The 22,418-nt window shown below is 31.6% G+C and overlaps 2 protein-coding genes and 1 long non-coding RNA gene across 3 annotated transcripts; 2 read left to right on the plus strand and 1 right to left on the minus strand.

Annotated features, from left to right (window-relative positions):
* Positions 1–3,312: 3,312 nt before the first annotated feature.
* On the minus strand, positions 3,313–4,251 carry LOC123662503. Its single transcript, XM_045597345.1, has one exon. It carries the CDS (start codon positions 4,249–4,251, stop codon positions 3,313–3,315), a length of 939 nt encoding a protein of 312 aa, XP_045453301.1.
* Positions 4,252–7,545: 3,294 nt separating this feature from the next.
* LOC123662507 (CLIP domain-containing serine protease 2-like) lies at positions 7,546–13,458 on the plus strand. The gene is made up of 7 exons (XM_045597350.1): positions 7,546–7,573; positions 8,744–8,913; positions 9,569–9,860; positions 10,940–11,130; positions 11,541–11,646; positions 12,576–12,753; positions 13,217–13,458. The coding sequence occupies exons 1-7, from the start codon at positions 7,546–7,548 to the stop codon at positions 13,452–13,454; spliced, it is 1,203 nt and encodes a 400-aa protein (XP_045453306.1). The 3' UTR covers positions 13,455–13,458.
* A 4,477-nt stretch (positions 13,459–17,935) lies between these two features.
* On the plus strand, positions 17,936–20,879 carry LOC123662187. The gene is made up of 2 exons (XR_006744448.1): positions 17,936–18,033; positions 20,636–20,879. It is a non-coding gene; the product is annotated as an uncharacterized LOC123662187 (long non-coding RNA).
* Positions 20,880–22,418: the final 1,539 nt, after the last annotated feature.

Below are 22,418 nucleotides of genomic sequence, written 5' to 3' on the forward strand. Positions count from 1 at the left end.
TACTCGCGTAGGTTTTTTTTAAGTGCGTCTTATTAGCGTATCTTTTTTTTAATCAATGGATTAAAAAAAAACTTACTTTACTTACTTACTACCAAACGTACATTTGCTAAACTACGTGTACTTTGCCTTTTTTACTTATCAATTTAGTTGGATTGCCTTTAGTTGTTTTTTTACTTATTCGTTAATTGCTTTAAGCATGTATAAAATTATATAAGTACCTAAGGTTCATGGTCATCATAAAGGATTGGAAAGGAACTAAAAGCAATGTTTTTTAATGATTTTAATTTTAGGGTTTATTTTATTGTATTAGTTTTGGAATAAAATATTGTTCGTTTTCTATCAAATAAATAAATAAATAAATAAATTGGTTGTCTGTAAAATTGGTTTACGGACGATAGTTTAACGTGATAACGTCAGAACAAAACAGCTCCTCGGACTCATAGGTTAATCAAATGGAAGAAGCGTACAATGTCATCCTTTTTCGTGCTTGCAGCTTGCGTTGATCGATTTATTAGACGTTGTCACGTCAAAAAAAAACGACCAACTAAAACTATTATACTCTAGTAATTTTAATATTAAAATCTTCTTTCATCAGAAAAAGAACCTGATTATTAAAAATTAGTCAATACATGGATACAAGAAGCGGGTTCGGTTTCATCGGTTACAACCCAGTTCGGTCCCGGATCGGTTATGGTGCTGTCTACATGACGTGGCGCTGTGTACAGTTTTAAATATGATTCTGCATATAGTACACACATATTGTGTAGTCATATGATGTACTATTTATGACGATGAATTGATAAATTGTTTCAGTTTCGAGGTAGGGCGCAGTTGGAAATATCTGGCGTAAAATCTGGTACAGCCTGACTGGAAAACTACCTTTTTTTTGTATCGCACCGGAACCCATTTACGGGTGATATCCAGGAAACCCGGGTAGACATTCCTGGTCCGTATAACTGCTTCAGCACTTGAGGGTGCAATGCCGACCAAACCCCTGCTGGAGCCTTCAATCGCTTTAATTGGAGGGTCCCGGATCTTCATCCCTCCAGCGACAGGCTGGCGACGGTGAAAAGGCTAGACTTTTCCTCCATGGGGACTGCCCGACTCACCTCTGAACAATCCCGAAAACGCCGTGTCTAGCAGGATCGGGTTCTACTACTAAAACTACCAAACATTCACAGCTTTACAATACTGATCTCAAGTAAAGAGTTCCGTTACGTGTTTGTTAAAATTAAGGAAGCTATTTTATCTTTGTATACAATACCTTGTGTGTTGTGCGTAAGATAACGTTCTACTGTAGGTAACTTTTCCTCCTGTTGCAATAAATTAGGCTAAAGTATAGTAACATTAAGTAATCTAGTCTCGTGTCCATAGTCTGTTGAGGAAAGATAATTGTAATATTTTAAATATCTCGCAGTTGAAGGTACAGGAACTAAATGCAGAGAAAATCAAAATTAGCTCTTACAATTCTTTAATTTTACAATGTAATTGTTAATATACACCGCGATTGTAAATAAATTAAAAAAAAATATAGTTTTTTTAAATATCAAACAAAATAGTAGTAAGTATATGCTGATATGTTTCTTTTCTGAAATCGACGAACTTAAATAAAAAGAAATTAAATGATAACTGTTTAGTCTTTTACACATTTTTGGTACTTGTTCTGCTCGTATTCATTTGTATAAAATCTCTGTTAATGAGTTCGATAGCCCGTTTGCTATCACAATATACGCATTATGATGTTTTATCATAAAACGTGAACCTTGAGGGCAACAAATTCCAATAATAGTAATTCAATATACACTTTACCCTCAACGGCCTCTAGTATGACGTGAATCCTGCGTCGGAGGTCCGGAAACATATACAACATACAAGCACGAACTTACAGAACAGAACAAACATTTGTAATACTTATACATATATTCGTCTTGTGTGGGAATCGAACTTGCGACTGCTATTGCTTTAGTCAGTTGCATTTAAGAGTATAATATGGAAAAAATATCATAAAAGATGGACAAATGCAGACCAAATTCTCATACCGAGTTATGAGAGCATAAGAGATCTCGTAGACTCTTATAACTCGGTATCAGAATTTGGTCTGCATTTGTCCATGTTTTATGAGATTTTTTTTTCCATAGGTTACGCAAACGTGTCGTAATTCAACAATTCTTTGAATACTATTTTTTTAAATATTAGGGTTAAATAATTTAATATTAGGAATTCGGTGGTGGCGTCATCTTACACACAACTTTAAATGTGATATATTTGATGATGATTTGATTTGTCTTAATTACTTTGTAGTTCATAGAATGTTCATAAATGTTATTCTTTAGTAGATACTTTGAAAAAAATCATCATTTCGGATAAATTTACATTTAGATACGAACGTATCTACTTATTCAACTATAAAATAAATAAAAATAAAAAAGCCTTTTATTTCTTGCGAATTTTAGACGCAAATACAATAAATTTAAACATATATATACTTGATTTCACAAAACCTAGAAACCTTTATTTTTCTTTTATTTATTTTTTTTTTATGCAAGTAAAAATAAGAATTATAACACACTATTAATTGAAATTAAATCAAACAGTAATATACCCAAGTACAAATATCAAATAAAAAAAATAATTAAATCTAATTAAATCAAGTGAAATTATTCAATTAAATCAAATAAAATGTTAGCTACACAATTTCAATGTATTTCAATGTATTTCAATGTATTTCAATATAAAACAAAAACAATCAACAAAATCAATAAAATCAAATGAAATTAAAAAATTTCATGTGAAAATTAAATTAATGTAAAAACAATTTGAAATATTAAAAACAATAATAATTAATAAATCATATTTAAAACATATTATTTACCAAAATCATTTCCCATTTGTAATATAATTATGTAACTAAAGTATGGTTAATACATTGCATTGAAAATTTGATAAATTTGATAATTGACATTGAAAATTATAATAAAATCTAAAAAATAAAATTCATAATTTTTTTTTTATTTTATAATTTTTCAAAATTTATTAATTTTTAAAGATTTATTGTAAAAATTAAATTCAAAACTTCAAAAAAAACCAAATTCAAAATTTCTAAATTATATCTACTTATTTAGTTAATGCATTCATGCAAGAACCCCTCTTAATCGAGGGTGAAGGCCTCCCCCAGACTTAATAGTTGTCATATTAATGGATTGATGTGCCTACACGTCTGACCGCCGATGCGAAATGCCGATTATGTCATATTCTGTATTTTCCAAAAAGTTCATTCTATCAGACGGCTTGATAAACTCACGTTATATGTTGCTATGTGTAATAGATAATTTTTAGAATGTCTGTTACTGGTAAGTTTTTCTGGGGGGTTATGGTCGGACTCTCCCGCGGTGACCAACCGTAATGGGAGACGTGGAGTTGGAGGGGAATTTTGTAATTTTCATTGCTTATTGACTTGTGTGACGTTCTCATGCTGATCTTGAGGGTTGATGACGTGATTATAAACTTGATTTGGCTTCTGAATAATAAAATCTTTAATGCTTGAGACTTTATTGTTTTTATTTGTTTCTTTTTTCTTTTGATTTTGCAATTTGTTTTTAACATGTATTGTCTCCGGAGATTCAGATAGATATCTTTTATTTGGTTGTCTATGAAGGACTTGTTGATCTTTATCTTTAATACAATTAGTTTGTCATATCTGATGTAGGCCTTATGGCCAAGTTGTTTTTCTTTTTTTAATTGAACTAATAACTCTTTACGCTTATTTAGGATATCTAATGGGTAGTCTTCTTTGAAGTAGAATGGCGTATTTTTCAGAAGTTTCTTATTTCTCAAGATGTTTATTTTTAAACCCATTGTAGTGAAAGTAATTTTTATGGGTCTAATCGCGTCTTTCTTTTTTCCCAATCTTCTGACATCTTCTATACTGCAATTATTATACTGGAGGTTAAAGTATTCATTTATAAATTCGATAACTGTCTTTTCTAAGTCATGGTATGATTTTTCCTGTTCCTCTACACCAAACAAAATCAGATTTTTTCGTCGCAAATATCTGTCGAAGTTCTTTATTGCTGTATTTTGTTGTTGAAGTTTAGTTTCCAAAAGATTCTGTTTTGTCTCTAAATATGTAAATTTTTCATTTAAATTATTTATAATGGTTGTTGTTATATCTTCTTTCATTGCCAACATCTCAGATTTTGTTTCCCTATTTTCTTGCTGCATATTGATTAACATCATTTTTATTTCTTCCATGTTTTTATGCTATATGTAGCACCCTCTAGCGCCCTCGATATGTAGCCCGGAGTTATAATTGCTACTAACGGCAATAGATGTCTTGGCCAGTACTGTTATGACTGTAATAACGTCCTATTACTTAAATAATTGTCTTTGTAGACACTTTTTTATGTTTTGTTCGATTTATATCTTTATTTTAATACAAAAGACAGTAATATTTTGCACTGAGTTAACTTTACAATTTATTTTTGAAGCTACTTTCAATGACACATAACCTTTCACTATTACACAGTTTTTTAAGTTTATTCACCGAGTACTACATATAGTTCAGTCTGTATTTGCACTGATCGTATATATTTTGCACTTTTTACACCTTTATAACTGCTTATTTATTTAATAATGCAAATCAAAATACGAGAACAATGACAACCGTGGTATTGTAATCTACCCTCTATTAAACTTATTATTAAACTTATTCAACTATAAACATAAATATACATTTTAATTAAAAAAAATGTGTTTGTACTTATGTACGCACGTAAGAAGTCATACTTTACAAGTTTCTTACATTGACTAACTTCAGGGTGTCGGTTGTGACGTTGTGCGCGAACGTCTTAAAAATTTACTCTCATCATTTTTCCCTAACGCGCCAAGAAGTAGAACTCAAAAAACCTATAACTTGACAAACAATGTGAGTCATTAGAGATTCTGAATTTATATATAAATTTCTACGTCTATGAGCATGTCTAATACGAGTCAGTTATTGTAAACAAAAGGACGCAACCGTTGCGGCATCATTGTATGTTAAATAAACCTCTCACGGTACGATGTGTTTCCCCAGATAACTGGTATCGGAACTGTACCTACAGTTGCTCCCCGCATGCAATTAACATTCATTTATTTAATTTTGACATTAACGACGCAATTGATTTGAAGATTTCGCTCGAAGTAATCACTATTAGATAAAATAAAAACTCGTTTACAAACATGCCGGTCATTATGGTCTGAACGTCATTTTATTGACAAGAGTTGCTGCGATCATCGCTCGGATATATTGGCGCCAGTTATAATTCTTTTACACAGTCGACTCATGTCACTGCTCAGTGACGTCATTGTTAATAAAATAAAATTAATTAAAGCGATTTAATTGATATCAGTATACTTCTTTTGTCGGTTTGAAACTGACATGTGATTGTAGTGTGTTTTTAAAATGTATTAGTTTGTGTTAAAATAATACATAATGATGCTTATGTGTTTGCTGTGTTTTGTTATTGCTTTTGTTTCGATAGACAGCTGTAAGTATAAATAAATTATGTAAATAAAAAACTATGCATTTTTTCGATCAATAGATTAAAAACAATGACAATTTGTTAAGAATACCCGTTTCTATTTGAATATCGTTATTTAGTTACGTTTACCTATTACTTACGGTTACATCAAGGTAAATCAGCGGTATTATCGGTAGATGTAATTTATTGGATCGAGTTTTGAATCTTGAAGTAATTATCTCTAAAGCATATTATAAGCACTTCCCGTTAACTACATATATAATTTTTCTAAATAATTAATAAAATAAAATATATAGTTATATAATTATTTATATAATTAAGGAAAGTAGTTGAAGGTTATACTTCATCACTATATCTCTATATCTTCTAATGATTGTCCCGTAAAAATTCAACACAATTATCTAAACAAAAGATTTGATCCCAAAAAATTGTCGTATTTAATAAAAAATGTTTGGGTATATTATATCTATCTGGGCGTTAGGTACTCGGACACGGTAAACATGGTTTTTCCCGCGTAAACCCCCGATTTAGCGGAAATTTCGGGATAAAAAGGAGCCTATTTTTTGCCCCCCAACCTTTTTTTGTATACTAATGACTATCCCATAAAAATCGGTTCCCATAAAAATCAGACAGACAAAAATTAGAGACTACGGTACGGTACGTGAAATGATGATTAAAATAACAATAGTAACTATGAAAATGAAAAGAACGGATCGTCAGAGAATGTGTCGCAGTGTGGCATGCAAAACGTGCATTTCAAGACATGTGCAATAAATAGGATTTGGTCCTAAATACAGCTCGACATTTCGAAATAGATAATATCGTGGCTCTGCGACTTGTCAAATCAAAGGGTTTGACGGTGCACACAATTTTTCATGTAAAGCTAGAACGTCAAGTTTGAATTTACCATCTTATGACCAGGAAATACAGGCACCACGCGTGCCCAAAGAATTTTGTTCGTATATTGGAGCTAGTAAAAACCTGTATTCTTTAAGTAATTCAAACATCTGTGTCTAATTTTTATTAGGTATAGCTTCTGCGCGCGACTTCGTCCGCGTGGAACAGAGGCGCGCGCAATAGGTACTTGTTCATTATTTTGCTGCGATGTTATTTTAAAATTGCGGTATCTCCTGAGATACTCATTGAAATCGAATTATGTAAAAGGCTATTATGTTTTAAATTAAATACTTGTGATGAATGACGTATTTATTTAGATAAGGATTAATATCATGTTTATAAAAACATCTTCGCAAATAATGCATTATTTTAGAACAAACTTGGTTTGCATTAAAAAGGTTATAGTGAGCCAACCTTAAAAGATAGATATATGCTGTCGCGGACTTTTTTAGAACTTTTAAGGAGGATCAATTCTGTCATACATGTTTTTTGCGAAACTTTAACTGTTTTCACAGCGCACGCAGCTGAAGCTCTCAATAGGAAAAAGTTACCCTGATTTTGAAACATTCATCATTGATGCTCCGCTTCTTTTAGTCTTATCGTGATGATATATAGCCTGTAACCTTCCTCGATAAATGGGCTATCTAACATAAAAAGAATTTTTCAAATCGGACCAGTAGTTTCTGAGATTAGCGCGTTCAAACAAACAAACAAACAAACAAACTCTTCAGCTTTATAATATTAGTATAGATATAAAATATTTTACTTGGCATCTCGTACGTTAACTATCGCTGGCAGACTGCCAACTATGAGTGTACTTAAAACTAATGTATGAAATAAACATTGATTAGAGTTTAAAAATATACACACAATTACTACAATATTTTTCATATTGTTTACTGATCGTGTTTCTCGGATGTTGTTTCTTAGACCACAATGCGAAAACCACATTAAATTATAATCTAGTAAACTGGTTAAATATATAATGTATTACAGATATTTTAAACAAATAACAAAATAATTAAAACAATATTTTATAACAATAAATAATGATTGTTTTAGAATATTTTTAGCTATTATGGTATATTCTATAAATAGGTTCCATGTGTTTCTGTAACATTGCATCATGTGTTTACGAGTACTGCACACAAAACGTGAGTTAATTAAATTAGATTAACGTTTGAAAAAAATCAGGGAGTGGTGTTTAATATATTTTATCTTAATAAATTTAATGAATTCCTATTAATTTGCTAAAGACACCCCAGACACACCCCAGGCTTTAGACAACCAATAACCAACCAACCTTTTCAATATTCTGTTATGTTACTGACTTACTCACTTCAGCCTATCGAAGAACTTGACGAAAGCTACCCAAGTTAATGCCAAACATCTTGGTTTTCCACGATCCTCATCAAGCCTATATTTTATGTAAAAAAGACGTATAGTATTAAATTATAAATATATTATAATAACAAAATATTTACTAACAATTAATTTAACATTATACTATTTAGGTATTTCAAATATCTTTAACGACTAGGAAAATTCTGAGATTTATCTTGAAGAATCGAATTTTCGACACTTTTTTCACATAACCTCAAAATTCATATGAAAAATTCACAAAGCCAAGTTTTTGGTTTGTTAACCAACCCGCCTGCCCAGTGTGGTGACTATGGGCAACACACGTGAGTTCGCGCCATTTTTGGCACGAACTTGTGGAGGACTATGTCTAGCAGTGGACTGCAATAGGCTGAAATGATAATGATATATATATATATATCTCTACACAATACGGTCGTCTGTTCATAAAGTAAGCAACTTAATGCTTGTGTTATAAGTACCAACTGACTGGTATAGCTACATTATTTTATTTTATTTTTTTTTTTTTTTATGTCACTAGGTCGGCAAACAAGCGTACGGCTCACCTGATGGTAAGCGATTACCGTAGCTTATAGACGCCTGCAACACCAGAAGCATCGCAAGCGCGTTGCCGACCCAATCCCCAATCCCCCCCAGGAGCTCTGGTCACCTTACTCACCAACAGGAACACAATAGTGCTTGAAAACAGTATTATTTTGCTGTGATCTTCTGTAAGGTCGAGGCACTACCCCAGTCGGGCTGCTCCATAAAATTTTATGGATAAATATACTTATATATAATACATATGTATAAATAAATATATATTACACCCAGACTTGGGTGGAAATCGAACCCACAACCCCCGACGCAGAAAGCAGGGTCGCTACAAACTGTGCCAACGGGATAGTTAAATATATGTAGTTACATAATATATATGTATTTATTAAATTTATACCGCTTTTCAGCATACCATGGAGAAAGTTGCTATGCGGGCCATCGCCCAGGAACCTGTAATGCCCTATCCAAATGCCCCAGCTTGGTCCGTGAAATGAGAAGAGCCGGGAATCCTCTGCCAAGTTATATGAGAAAGAAACTGCGTAGTTTGGGATGCGGTTTCGAAAATGACGAACCCTTAGTAAGTAAAGGATATAGGTATCAAAATATTCATAATCATTATTAGTGCATTTTAAACATATTTTCGGGATATAAAATGTTTTTTTAACTGACGTCCCCTTGCCATAGCGGTTATAGATCCGTTCTTTTTTCCGTTGCTTTGGCGGTCGTGTAATGATTTGATGAATCCTTGCTTGCACAAAATAGTAGTATAGTCCAATTAGTCCATACAGGTGTACCTATATCGCGGCGCGTTTATACAGAATTGCCGAATGAAAAAAAATAAAACGCACTATACTGTTATAGTGTGTTTTATTTCTTTCATTCTGATTCTTTTGGGTCGCTGATGTTGTTTTTTTATATTTAACTAAATATAGTAGACACGTAAAGATTAGATGAAGTTCAGGAAATCATAATCTAAACTGGTTTGTCTATACGTTTCAAGATAATGACTTTGTGTTCAAAAATCATTAAAAATTAATTATCAGTTTATTTACGTTGCATTGTGGAGATCTTTAGAAAACATGTTTTAAAATACATTGCTTCAAGGATGACCAACTGGATTTACCTGAACTATTTAAACAAATAACCTTACTACTTTATGGATTGTAGTGCTTTAATTACTAATAGTATTCATTAACAATTATTATTTATTGAAATAATTTTATTTATTTCAGGTATGCTGTGATCGTACAGACGACAGCCGAACCGACATTGATGACGATGAAACAAAATATTATAACGATAGTCCTTATTCTAAAGATCCCGAATACAATACGGCAAGTGGCAACGATAACAATGGAAGTGCTAATATTAATGCCAATAAAAAACTACCAGATGTAAGAAACCATCGAAATTTTAATCTATTACCGACTCAATGTGGACCAGTCGAGGGCGAAAGAATTTTTGGAGGCAACAGGACAAGATTGTTTGAAATGCCTTGGATGGTCCTTATATCTTACGATTCAGGTAAAGTACATATTTTTATGGATGAGGAGTTTTAAATAAATATACAGGATAAAATAATATACTACAATTTATCAATAATAAATAAATAAATATCTTATAACATACACACGGTCGTTTGTTCGTATGATAAGCAATTTAATGCTTGTGTTACAGGTAACAGCCGACTGTTATAACTATGTTTTTTTTGATAAATAGACATAGAAATAAATCACATGTAAATATATAAATACAAATATTACACCTAGGCTCAGGCTGGAATCGAACCCGCAACCCGCGGAACAGAAAGCATTGCCACTACAAACTGCGCCAACGGGCTATTCAATCAATGACCACGTAGAATTTGTAATGTCATGAAAATATATTTTGATGACATTGGTACTATAGATTGGTACGATAGAGAGGTAGATTAGAACCCACAAAACAATCAGTGAAAAATATTTTAAGCGATGATATAGTACGCTTATGCTGAGCTTATGGATTTTAAGTTTTGGTGCTCGGTGCCGAAAATGCAGCAGGCGTATAAAAAAGAAAATTTAATCAGCAACCATGTAATATAAGGAAATAGTATTAAATGTGGAACATTTCGTTAACTTTACTTACAAATAGATATTTTAGTTACTTGTGTGCTGCACCACAACCACCATTACAAGCAGCTTTCAAGCAAACAATTTCAATATATGTAATATATAGATTATGGAAACAAAAAATAAAATGTTGCTCTGTAAAGAAAAATTTATTTTTATGATTATGAAACGTTATCACAATTTTTTTTAAACCCAAATTATTTCTACACTTCTGTTTAATATAATTATGTCTAATATTATGTATTAAATAGAGTTAAATTTTTTATTGTCAAATAGCACGAACGAACCGTATAAATTAATATTAAAATATGACTAAAATTCCTAACATTATTATTACTATACTTACTATAATAATAATATATATATATATATATTATTATTTATACTTATGGAATTTTTTTAAATGGTATTTCTGATTGTAAGAGTAAATGTATATTCATATTTGGCAAAATTTACTCTTTAAATTGACAATAATCATAAATACTACTGTTTCAGCTCGGGGTACAAAATTAAGTTGTGGTGGTACGCTTATCAATAAGTGGTACGTCCTGACTGCAGCACACTGTGTCTCTTTCTTGGGCTCCAGCCTTAAGCTAAAGAATGTGATCCTTGGAGAATGGGACGTGAGAAAAGATCCAGATTGTGAGAGAGTTGAAGGAGAATTGTTTTGTGCGCCACGAATACGGGTTCGTACATTATAATAGTAGTTATACTGTGAGTTTTATTTCATAATATTTTAATATAAAAGTAGTTTATTGTCATGATATTTAGTACTTGTACGAAGAATCGATTTTCATTATTATATGTTGCATGCAATACCTTCGTTATGGCACTAAGGCATGGCACTAGTGGTAAAAATATTAATTATTTAATAATATTAGTTAGATATTTTTGCGTATCCTTTAACAAAAATGTGGTACACAGACACGCTTAAAACGACAGTGTTTTATGTTTTTGTACAAATAAAACAGTATGATTCGTTTAATAGGTATGTAGGTATCTACTGCATACATTTTTGTTATATTAATATTTCATTATATTTCATGGCATTCTGTGTGTTATATATTATACTATTATATCTCATATATAATTTTAGAAAGAGCAGATCGACAACATTATCGCCCACCCAGGCTACACACCGCAAGTATTGGCTGACGACATAGCTCTCATACGCCTTGCAAAACCAGCTGACTTTACACTAGGTATGAATGTTAAGGGCCTGTTTTGCTGGTTGATCATAAATCTATCTAGGCTATCTGCTATATATTGATCTAATGTATAAATAGATCTGACTACAGTGGTGTCCGACGGACAAAAGTTTATGACACATTTTCTTTTTTACCATCACCTTCATCTGTCAAATGTGTTGAAATCAAAAGTTTGTAGTTTATCAACTAAGAAGAAAGAGACCGATTTGAAATGTTAAGGGATTTTTGGTTTCAATAATAGAAAAATATTTGACTTGAAAATAAAAAACATTTTTTTTTGTTACATTATAAATTAACTGTCCATATTTAATCCACTTGAACACTGCGTCGGCATAGATCTTATAATCTCACAGTATCAACTTACGATTCATTGCTACTTTTTGTGCATTCATTACCATTGCTAAAATAGGACACAAAGAATTGCACGTATGTTTGAACAATTAGGCAACATAATTATGTCTCTATGCGTTTTTGTCGGTCAAAGATGCGGTTGTGCACTGTTACAGTATGTGCGAGCTCCTGCTAAAATCAAGCGGCAATGTTCCAATTAAGAGTTTGATGGAAAAAAGACATAAGATACGAAGCCGAATTTGTGTAGGCATGTATTCAGCCGTTAACATCCCATTACTGGACATAGCCCTCTTCATCCATATAGGGTAATTTGTGTATCACGTGTAATTGTTCTCCTATATGTATGGAGAAAGACGCCTTTGTCCAGCAGTTGAATTTTTAAACATTGGTGTTTGCAGAATTGCTTGCAACTTAGGCGGCAAATATAGGGAGGTGGTTTTATTTGTAATTCAGGCACGCTGAAGACTACCACTACGCTATAACATTTTAAAAAATCCTTAATTGTCGGTTTATTAGCTATCTTTATGCGTATTTAATAGCTTTCTTTATAATTTATTCTTATATTTTAACAGAAACAATGAAACCAATTTGTTTACCAACGACTCCAGAACTTCAATCAGAAAAACTTGAGGGAATGCAAGGTGTCGTGGCCGGTTGGGGAGCCACAGAAGATGGTCTGCAGTCGTCAGTACTTCTCAGTGTAGATCTGCCTATCATCACTAACAGAGAATGTCAAGAAATCTACAGTGGGTATGTCTTACAAATATATATTTTTAAAATTTACTATTTCTTTTTTTTATAAATTTACAATATAACACTTAACAATGAAGTAAAGGTTTGGGAAAATTGAAGGTTTTTCCAAATCTATTTAATAAAAATCTATTTGGTTTTGTTATCACTCGATATCATGTCTGTTTCCTTGTATGTCTTGGCGTAGTCATTTATTTTTATTTATTTGCCAGAATAAGGTATACAGGTGTCAAATTTAAGTATGTAATCAACATATTCTACCGATTTTTTCAGTGTGCAAATATGAGTTCAACACAAACAATTCTTTGTGTTAGTTAAATTAACAATATAAAGAAAGAAAATAGCAATGATGATGAAATGAAATAAATAACTGTTTAACCATTTATTTAATATCTATTAATATATATCTTAAAATCATTTAAAAATGTTATTTATAGTCCTAATTTTGTTTTTTTTTTCTCAGGTCACCACAAATATTCGATTCGCAATTGTGTGCAGGAGGAGAGCCAGACAAGGATTCCTGTGGAGGGGACTCCGGTGGACCTCTGATGTATCCCGGGAAGACTAGGGTGGGGGTTAGATACGTGCAACGAGGGATTGTGTCGTATGGTTCTAAACGTTGCGGCGTGGGCGGATACCCTGGAGTATATACTAGAGTTGCGAACTACATGGATTGGATATTAGATAATATAAACGAATGATGTATGAGTTGTCTTTTAGCCTTCTGACTAATTTAACTAGTTTAATTTTTTAGGGTTAAGCTCATTTTATCAATTTCACATCAATCATCATCATCAATTTCAAAATCTAAATGATGGCGAGTATTAAATAATAATTTTAGTAAATTGGGTGTTGAAATGCTTATCCATTGTTATTAAGGTAGCTATTAACTGAGGTAGGGCACAAAATATCGAGCAGCCTGACTGGGGTAGTACCTCGATCTTACAGAAGATCACAGATAAATAATACTGTTTTCAAGCAGTGTTGTGTTCCTGTTGGTGAGTAAGGTGACCAGAGCTCCTGAGGGGGATTGGGGATGGGGTCGGCAACGCGCTTGCGATGCTTTTGGTGTTGCAAACGTCTATAAGCTACGTTTAATAAGTTTACCGACCTAGTTATATAAAAAAAGGAAATTAGAATATAATTGTATAAGGTTATAAAAATCCGACTGCTAAACAAAAGCTAAAGGAGGATTGGAAACTTAATTCACTAGCATGGTGGAATAAGTTCTCGCTAAGTTCCATAGCGAGGTGGCGTATAATTTCCGTAGTAATAGTTCCTATCAGTGGTTTGTAATAACAACAGACCCCGACGGTTTCACATGACTCTTTAAGGCATGGAGGGGAGATAACACATTTAGACTAGAAACAAATATTTCTACAAATACAAGTGTGTGCGCCAAATGGAAAAGAAAGCCGGTTTTGGAGCCTACATCAGAACGGTTATTGAAAAAGAAATAGCTTAGCCTAATTTGGAATTATATTTCAAGAGCTCGCAACCAAGTATTATATTAGCGACTTATGTGGCTTTATGCCATACGGGTTAGTTAAAGTATGTAATGAGATTACCGAACTTCATTTGCAATTAAATTCACATAAATGTAAAATATAAGTATGAAATGTCATTATATTTTCAGAAAAGTATTTGCTGATAATAATAATATGTTATATGTAAATAGAAGAGTTATCAATAGTAATTGCACAATGTGGGTATACATTTTTTTCAAAGTATGTGTATATAATTAAAGCAAATGTGTGTCATTAATGTTAATTGTACGTTAGGTTATGATTAACTAGTAAGGGCTAAAAGAATATGGTGACTGTACGATTTAATATTTTTTATATGTTTGTATTTAAATAATTTTAAACTCAAAGTTGTGACCTACAATCTTATAAGAAAGTTTCAATTTCGTTGACATAAACAACAACATAAATAGTACCTACCTAGTTACTATTTATGTAGGGGTTTCAAAAACTATTTATATTTAAAATTAAGAAATAAAACGAGAAGCATGTTGCCGATTTGGAGGCTGTTATTTTCTGACTCTAACAAAGTATATTATTACATTCATGTCTGTACAAGACAAGTAAAAGAAATAATTAATATCTATGTTTTTGTCTCCGTACTTAATTCTATGAATTCGGTGGCAATGCTAAGTCAGCGGAACAATCACGTACTAATTTAAGACGGAGGTCTGGGGTGTATGCATAACTCCTCCCTCCCCTTGAACGAAATTATCGGATTTTTCGTTTTTAATAATTTTCGATGATTTCGCTATATATATAAGCATAATGTTGTATGTAATAAATATTACGTCTGCACATTTCTCATTTCTATTCTATTTTAAAAAAAGAATTATCCAATTTGGTGCAATCTTTGAGAATTTATGCGCGTACATTCATTTTATTGGTTCGTTCTATATGTTTCTTTCTTCCATGTAATACGTTACATGTGTATATACGTTAACTGTGAACTTCATTGAACAAACATTTATATTCGTTTTCTTTACTTGTATGTGGCCTATATGAACTATTTTAAATATAATCTGGAAACCTCAAAATAAAGTTTATCTTTGTAAATTAAATATTAAAACACAAATGAGAAAATAAAAAAGAAATTATTAAATAAAAATTCTAAACGTTTAAATCTTATACGATTCAGCCTGTAACATCCCACAGCTAGGCATAGGCTCTTTCTCCACGTAGGAGAAGAATTGGAGCTTAATCATAGCGTGCTCTCGGATATGTTCGCTACTATGAGTAACGATCGTTGTCAGGTATTTATGATAACAATCGGGACTGACGACTTAACGTGCTCTCCGAAGCATGGTGGGGAGACCCACGAGGACAGACATCCAAATCGGAAAGAAATATTTGTACACTTACAAATATCCATCCCGAGCGGGAATCGAACCCGCAAACCGTCGGTGTTCCAGGCGACTACTACTCCAGAGCGGTTGTTGTAAAATCTTTTATAATACACTAGCGATCCGCCCCGGCTTCGCACGGGTGCAATGCTGATACTAAATATACTACAGAATGTCTTTAATATTTATAGCGTGAAGCAAGCTTATAGAATGGTTATTAACATAATAACAACAACATTCAAATATGCGTCGTTAGATTACCCGTTGTTACAGAATACGTTGAAGAAATAAAGGTTCACTGCTCGTTTCCCGTAGGTGATAGCGTGATATTATGTAGCCTATATGGTGACCCGACTTATTAATAATATTCGTGCCAAATTTGAAGTAAATCCATGCAATACTTTTTGAGTTTATCCCGGACATACATACAGACAAACAGAAAAACAGACAAAAATTCTAAAAACTATATTTTTGGCTTCGGTATCGATTGTAGATCACACCCCAAATATTCTTTTAAAAAAATATTTAATGTACAGTGTTGACTTTCCTACCATTTTATTATATTTTATATTAATACATAAAATCTGTTTATTCAAATTAATTAAAATATTATTTTTCTATTACAACGTTTTGATGGCGAATGTCAAAGTGTCATTAAATGTTATTATTAGAACTATAATCTATTTAACAAGGATACGAAAACAATAATACACGATAAACTTTTAGAAAAATAATTTATACATAATTTTCCATAAATGGTATGTGTGCCTGTAAGTTTTCTTGCACTAGAAAAAATACTGGGTCGGAGCCACTAAATAATGAAGTTTCTGGACCAAGTATATCACAGAAGACATCGAAACCTGCTCCACAGCAAACTATAACTGGTTCTTCAGGTGAACCCCAACAAGAGCGTGCAGCAACAAATCGTGTTTGCTCTAGACCATCATGCGGCGTTTCTGCAAATGTAAGTAATGGTGGTATACTTACAGTAGCCAACTGATCATTTAGTCGTTGTTACTAAAATTAATGAACGCTTATAGCATCATGCTAAGTGGATCAGAATAGGAAATATAATGGGTAAGTCTTTAGACTAAGACCCATCGAATAAAAAAATTTAACCTAACTTATCTAACTTCAAAATTTGACCGTTTTTCGGCATAATTTCGTTACAAAATTAATTTGACGGGTCTTAATCTAAACACTAGCCATGTAATGTTTTGAAAATTTAACAATATACAATTCGTGAAGTGTAGAGTGGTAGTTATACAAAAATATTGCCAATTTAACTAGGACTATTTTGTCACTTAATAAAATGGAACTTAAAATAATTTAGTTGAAATAAAATGGAGATATAGAATAAAAAAACAGAAAATTAATAACAGTGAATTTAAATATTTTAAATCATTATTAGGGTTATTTATATAAAACTATCCAAGCTATATTTTAGCGACTGGTTTGCTAAAAGAAAACTAATATTTTTTATACCTACTTTAATTAAAAAAAAATGTATTCAATATTTTTGTGTTTAAACGTTAGTAATGTAATTTAATGTAAAATTGTGATTGGATTAAAGTAATTGCGGCCAATATAGCCCTTTTCCTAAGATGGTTCACTTTCAATATTTTGTATATTATGGGTTCAAATGAGTTTAAATTTCGGTCTCATGCTCGGTTAACTCTACCGACAAAGCTACAAGTTAATATTAAAAGAAAAGTGGCACCATCTTTGCAATGATTGATAGTTTGTCGGTAAAGTTGCAATTGGCTTACCGTTTATAACCTCATGCTCACACAATTTTTAGATATATGTTAAAAAAAATGCTTTCGTGTTTCTTTTTTTTTAAATACAAAGCTACTTAAACTTATGGGCACTACTGAGAAGGTAAAAGTTGTTTAATTTCTTTCTTAATGTTCAATTATAAGAAGTCGTTACAGCTATTCATTAAAGTTTGCTTATAAGATGGCTGCGGCCTTTATAGGTCTTAGAAAATTATATTTGCTTTGGAACCTGGAAGAGAAAATGAGTATTTGTGGCTAATTTTAAAGATAAAGTTACTTACTAGCATTGAAGTAGACCACTGAAATTTATTTCGAAAGTAAGTAGTAAAGAAAAAGTAGTAGTATATGTATAAAAGTAAGTATTAAAGTACCTAACCTACCAAGTTTCATTTATTTATTTTCAGGTTTTACAAAATGGAATTAATCAGTAAGAAAAAAACATTGTGAATGGACTGTGCCACAGCTTCAATCAGCTACTGAACCAGCAAATTCTATCTCATTCTCTCGCCGACTTCTGTATAGACGTATATTTGTTTTTTTACCGTGATGCGTTTTCGTTTCATCGAGTTTCAAATTACGTCGATTCTAAAGAAGTTTTACTTAAAACAAACAAGCAGATGTGACAACGAGGCGCAGGTAACTTCGTGCAGATCTGTGACAATGTATTGGTTGTTTTTTGTTGTACCACGAAGAATGTTTTGGGCTAACTAAGAAAGACGTAGAAGAATATTTACGTCCAGAATGTAGCTAAGAGCATAATATGATGATGAAAGCTCCTATTTCATACTCTTAGTAAGAACCTGCGAAATTACAAGGATTTTTATTTATGAATAAGTAATTTTACGAATATGCATTTTTTATGAATAAGTAATTTTTCTTGTTCTCTCAGAAAGTGATCGTAAGAATAACAACATAAATGTGATTTTTTGTTGATTTGTTTTTCGAGATTTTTTTTTTTTTAGGAAAGATTAAGTTTTGCTAAGCTCAAGTTGGCCCACCGTCCAATTTAGGCAATTTACAACCAGAAATCTTGTGTAACAGACTCAATACCTAAGAATATCATATGTTAGGTTAAGCTTTACGTATAAATAACTTAATTATAACAAATATATTGATTTCTATTTTGTTTCTATTTACAAATAAAAGAGAAATATTATGAGAAAGTTTGTTTTTATAAATTATTTCCATATTTTTATTTATCCCACTATTGCAAAAAATTTGACCTTACATGGCTCATCTACCTTAAAGAGTGATTGACTTGATTAGATTTTTTGAAACAAATACAGATGGCGTTCGTTTTAGTTCGTAACTTTAAAAGTAATACAAACTTAATTGAATAAATGAAACAACATTTAAATTTAATTGAAAATAACTACAAAATAATTACAGTACATACATTTTAGTATTATTTTATCATGACCAATATAGTTTATTAATTATTCAAAAATTATTATAAAAAAGTGCTAATTACATTCGTATAGGACAGCGGTTAGAACAGCCAATCTGAGAATACGCTTATTCAAGGGGCTACGCGGGATCTAATTGAGGGTAGTTAAATTAGTATCACTGGAAATCCTAAGCTGTTAAGACAATTAAGTTATATAAACGGTACTAAAAGTTGTTTATGTTGGTTACTATAGGTATACAAAACATAAATTAAAAAAAAAATTACAACTAATCACTCTTCGAATGGGGTGAGGGCCCATTTGCGCGGGCATACCTGAGTAGAAATTTTTTCGTCTTCCTTAGAAGGACCGGACCAGGCATGCCTGATCAGGACTAGATAAGGCATGTAATGCAGATGATTGATATGGACCTGATCAGGATGAGATGAGATTTCCTGATCGGGTCCAGATCAGGAAATCTCATCTCATCCTGATCAGCCGGTTCGGTCCGGTCCTTTTAAAAAACACGAATGTATATTCTTGAAAAATTGTTTAACAAAAAGAAAAGCGATTTGGTATTATAAATAATTATGTTACTTAACATAATTATTATATTTATTTTCGTTTCTTTTTTCCAATGTATTTTTTTTTGTTTATGTTTTTACTTTAAATATTAATAATTTTTATTTATTTTTGTTATTAATTAATTATTATTATTATTATTTAAATTTTATTTATTAACTTCTAATAATTAACTAATAATTAACTATTTCCTATTACTTACGACTGCTCCACTGTGTAGAAATGGACTCCCTGCTAGACTGATCTGATAACTGTATATATACTAAGTGCGCTTAAAACATTAATAGCGCGTTTCAGGCTCAGTTCGTGTAATTTCTTTCAGGCTATCTTGATCTGGTCCGGACCGGTTCCTGATCCAGTAGCCTTACCATACTTAATTATATTTAACATCAGACTATCCTGATCTGAACCGGACCGGGTCCTGATCCAGTATGCCTTACCATACTTGATTATATTTTACATCAGGCTATCCTGATCTGGACTGGACCAGGTCCTGGTCCAGTATGCCTTATCATACTTGATTATATTTTACATCAGGCTATCCTTGTTTGGACCAGACCTGGTCCTGATAGAGCTTGCCGGATCTGGCATGCCTCATTCTATCCTGATCCGGTCCAGATACATGATCTGGTTGAGCCTGATCTTTTTTCTAGTCGGGGAGATCAGGCGCCAATACATCCGTGACGAATAGAAATAAATAGTAAGTTCCAGTACCCGTTTGGTGGTATTGTAAAATTCTATCCATAGTTTGGTCTCTCCGATAACAAGCCGGGTGGGTTTTTACTGGAAATAACACACCATCATCAATACATATAATAAAAATATACTATTGTACATTTTTTTGTGAATTGTTTTATAAATTGTAAACTTCTTTTTATGTGTACAATAAAGAGTAAATTAAATTAAAAATGTAACGGATCGCTGTCTGTATATGGAAGATATATGAGAAAAAATGTTATTGGGACCTTTATCAACGCAAATAGCACCAAAACCAGTGATTGTTAGAATTTATGTCTGTTTGTCTGTTAGTCTGTGCGTTTGTGCACGCTAATCTCCTATCCGCTAAAGGCTTATCCGATTTTGATGTGGCTTTTACTAATATATTGTGGTAAGCTTCACTTTGTTTAGTTTTTTTTTTCATGTCAATCGGTTCATAAATAAAAAAGTAAAGCCAATTTAAAGAATCACGTTGGACCAAGTAAATACCCAAATCGCGGCCGGAGGCGCAGGCACAGCTAGTTAAATAAAATATATATTCTTTTAATTTTCAGTTTCTTCAAAAGATGACTCGAAAACTAATGGTTACATGGAGGAATGTCAAAAATTTATGGAAAAAAAGCGGAGACCCATTTCCGTGGCAACTCTTAAAGAGTGTTATTTTCTTTACGTTGGGTCTTAAATTATTCAATGACGTCAATCGTTACATGGCCAATAATTCACTCACACCCTATAAAAATTTCTAAATGAGTAACAATTCCTATAAAGTTGCTTTGCATAAATATTATTTTAACTCAACTGGTGTTTTATTTAAAAAAGATATATTTTCGTTTTATGAAAGTCAATGATAGTCAATAATAAATAGGTATGTTTTTGATCATCGTACATTTTAAACGTTAAATTTGTAAAGATAAATAAACTGAAATTGTAAGAAAATAGCTGTTATTTTCAAAATCTTCTAAAACTTTGTATATATAACTGTAAGTTTTGAACGAATGAATGAGTTTTAGGAATATAATTTTTACATAAAGAAGGTTTTTATGTATCTACCTATCTATACACTTTTTGAAAACCGAAGGTTATTTTAAAAAGTACAAACAATACACAAAAATTAACTGCAATTATTAATTTCGTAGGTAGTCAATAAAACATCTAATAGAATACCAATTATTACGGATAACTCAAAAACCACTCGTCAGATCTTGCTTATATTTTAAAGAGACCACAACGCAAGTATCAGCTCCAGCAGTTAAACATTAATGTTAAGTATGTCTATTTCTGCTTATTCTAAATTTACAACATCTCTGTACTGATTTTTAGACATTTTTTTGGCATCCCTACGGTGGTAGCATCTTGTCCGTGTTATTATACGAAGAAATACACATTGTTTATTCATAAGTTCATGCACATGCTACGTAATGTTCTACGTATGCAAACGCTAAGATGAACTTAAAAATAAATAACTTACGTATTAAAATTTTTTGAGGTTCTACACAGAATGTCAATAAAAAAGACACAATCGATATTAATAAGCTACTTGTTTACCATTATCGATTACAAATGGCATCTTATTTATGGGCGACAATGATAAAATTATTATAAATTGTATTGTAAAATTTAATTATTAAACTAAAAAAAGGACAAAAAATTAAATTGGAAAGTAAAATAAAAATACGAACACTATAGTAGATGAACAATAAATTTCCATATTTTCTTACGCATAGGTACCTGTTAATTTCGTTGATTATATGGATAGGTAGGTTATCATAATGATCAAAATAGAACTATAGATTAAGAATTTATGACTGTTAATGAAATTGTGTCTTTTTAAAGTCTTTTCTTTTATTTCAGGGATTAAAAATAGGGTGAAGGTTAAATATGTCTGTGGTTTTGTGCAGAATTAATGATTAAATTTTAATTGTAATTTAATTAATAATATATTAGAGTTGTACAGTAACGTTTTTTAAAGTACCACTAGTCTCATTCCTTCAATTATAACCTTAGGTTTGAGTGGCTTATAAATAGGTACTTAGTAAAATTAATTTTGTTCAAAAAAACGCTACAGTATATAGATGGAGTGGTAACCAGTTGGCAATATACGCCTGTTTCTGTGACCAACTAATTGTTTCAAGCAAAAAACCTAATAGACCAAGAGACAGTGACATGTTACACATCTTTTAAATTATGTATTCGTAATTAAATGTTTGTGTGTCATTGAAGAAAATGTATGGGATATTTCATGGCAAATAAACCACTGTTGAAAACTACCACTTTCTTTCAGGCCAAAAGATTTCCATTCTTTTCTATCCTTTTAAAATAACAATTGGAAATTTTTTT

This window comes from Melitaea cinxia, chromosome 18 (genome assembly GCF_905220565.1).
Source record: "Melitaea cinxia chromosome 18, ilMelCinx1.1, whole genome shotgun sequence".
Classification (NCBI taxonomy): domain Eukaryota; kingdom Metazoa; phylum Arthropoda; class Insecta; order Lepidoptera; family Nymphalidae; genus Melitaea; species Melitaea cinxia.

Excerpts from the sequence above, each read along its gene's own strand:
- LOC123662507 (XM_045597350.1), top strand. The coding sequence starts at position 7,546 with ATGTGTTTACGAGTACTGCACACAAAAC. Across the intron at positions 8,914-9,568 it reads TCGAAAATGACGAACCCTTA|GTATGCTGTGATCGTACAGA; the intron begins GTAAGTAAAGGA and ends TATTTATTTCAG. Across the intron at positions 11,647-12,575 it reads ACCAGCTGACTTTACACTAG|AAACAATGAAACCAATTTGT; the intron begins GTATGAATGTTA and ends ATATTTTAACAG.
- LOC123662503 (XM_045597345.1), bottom strand. The coding sequence starts at position 4,251 with ATGGAAGAAATAAAAATGATGTTAATCAATATGCAGCAAGAAAATAGG.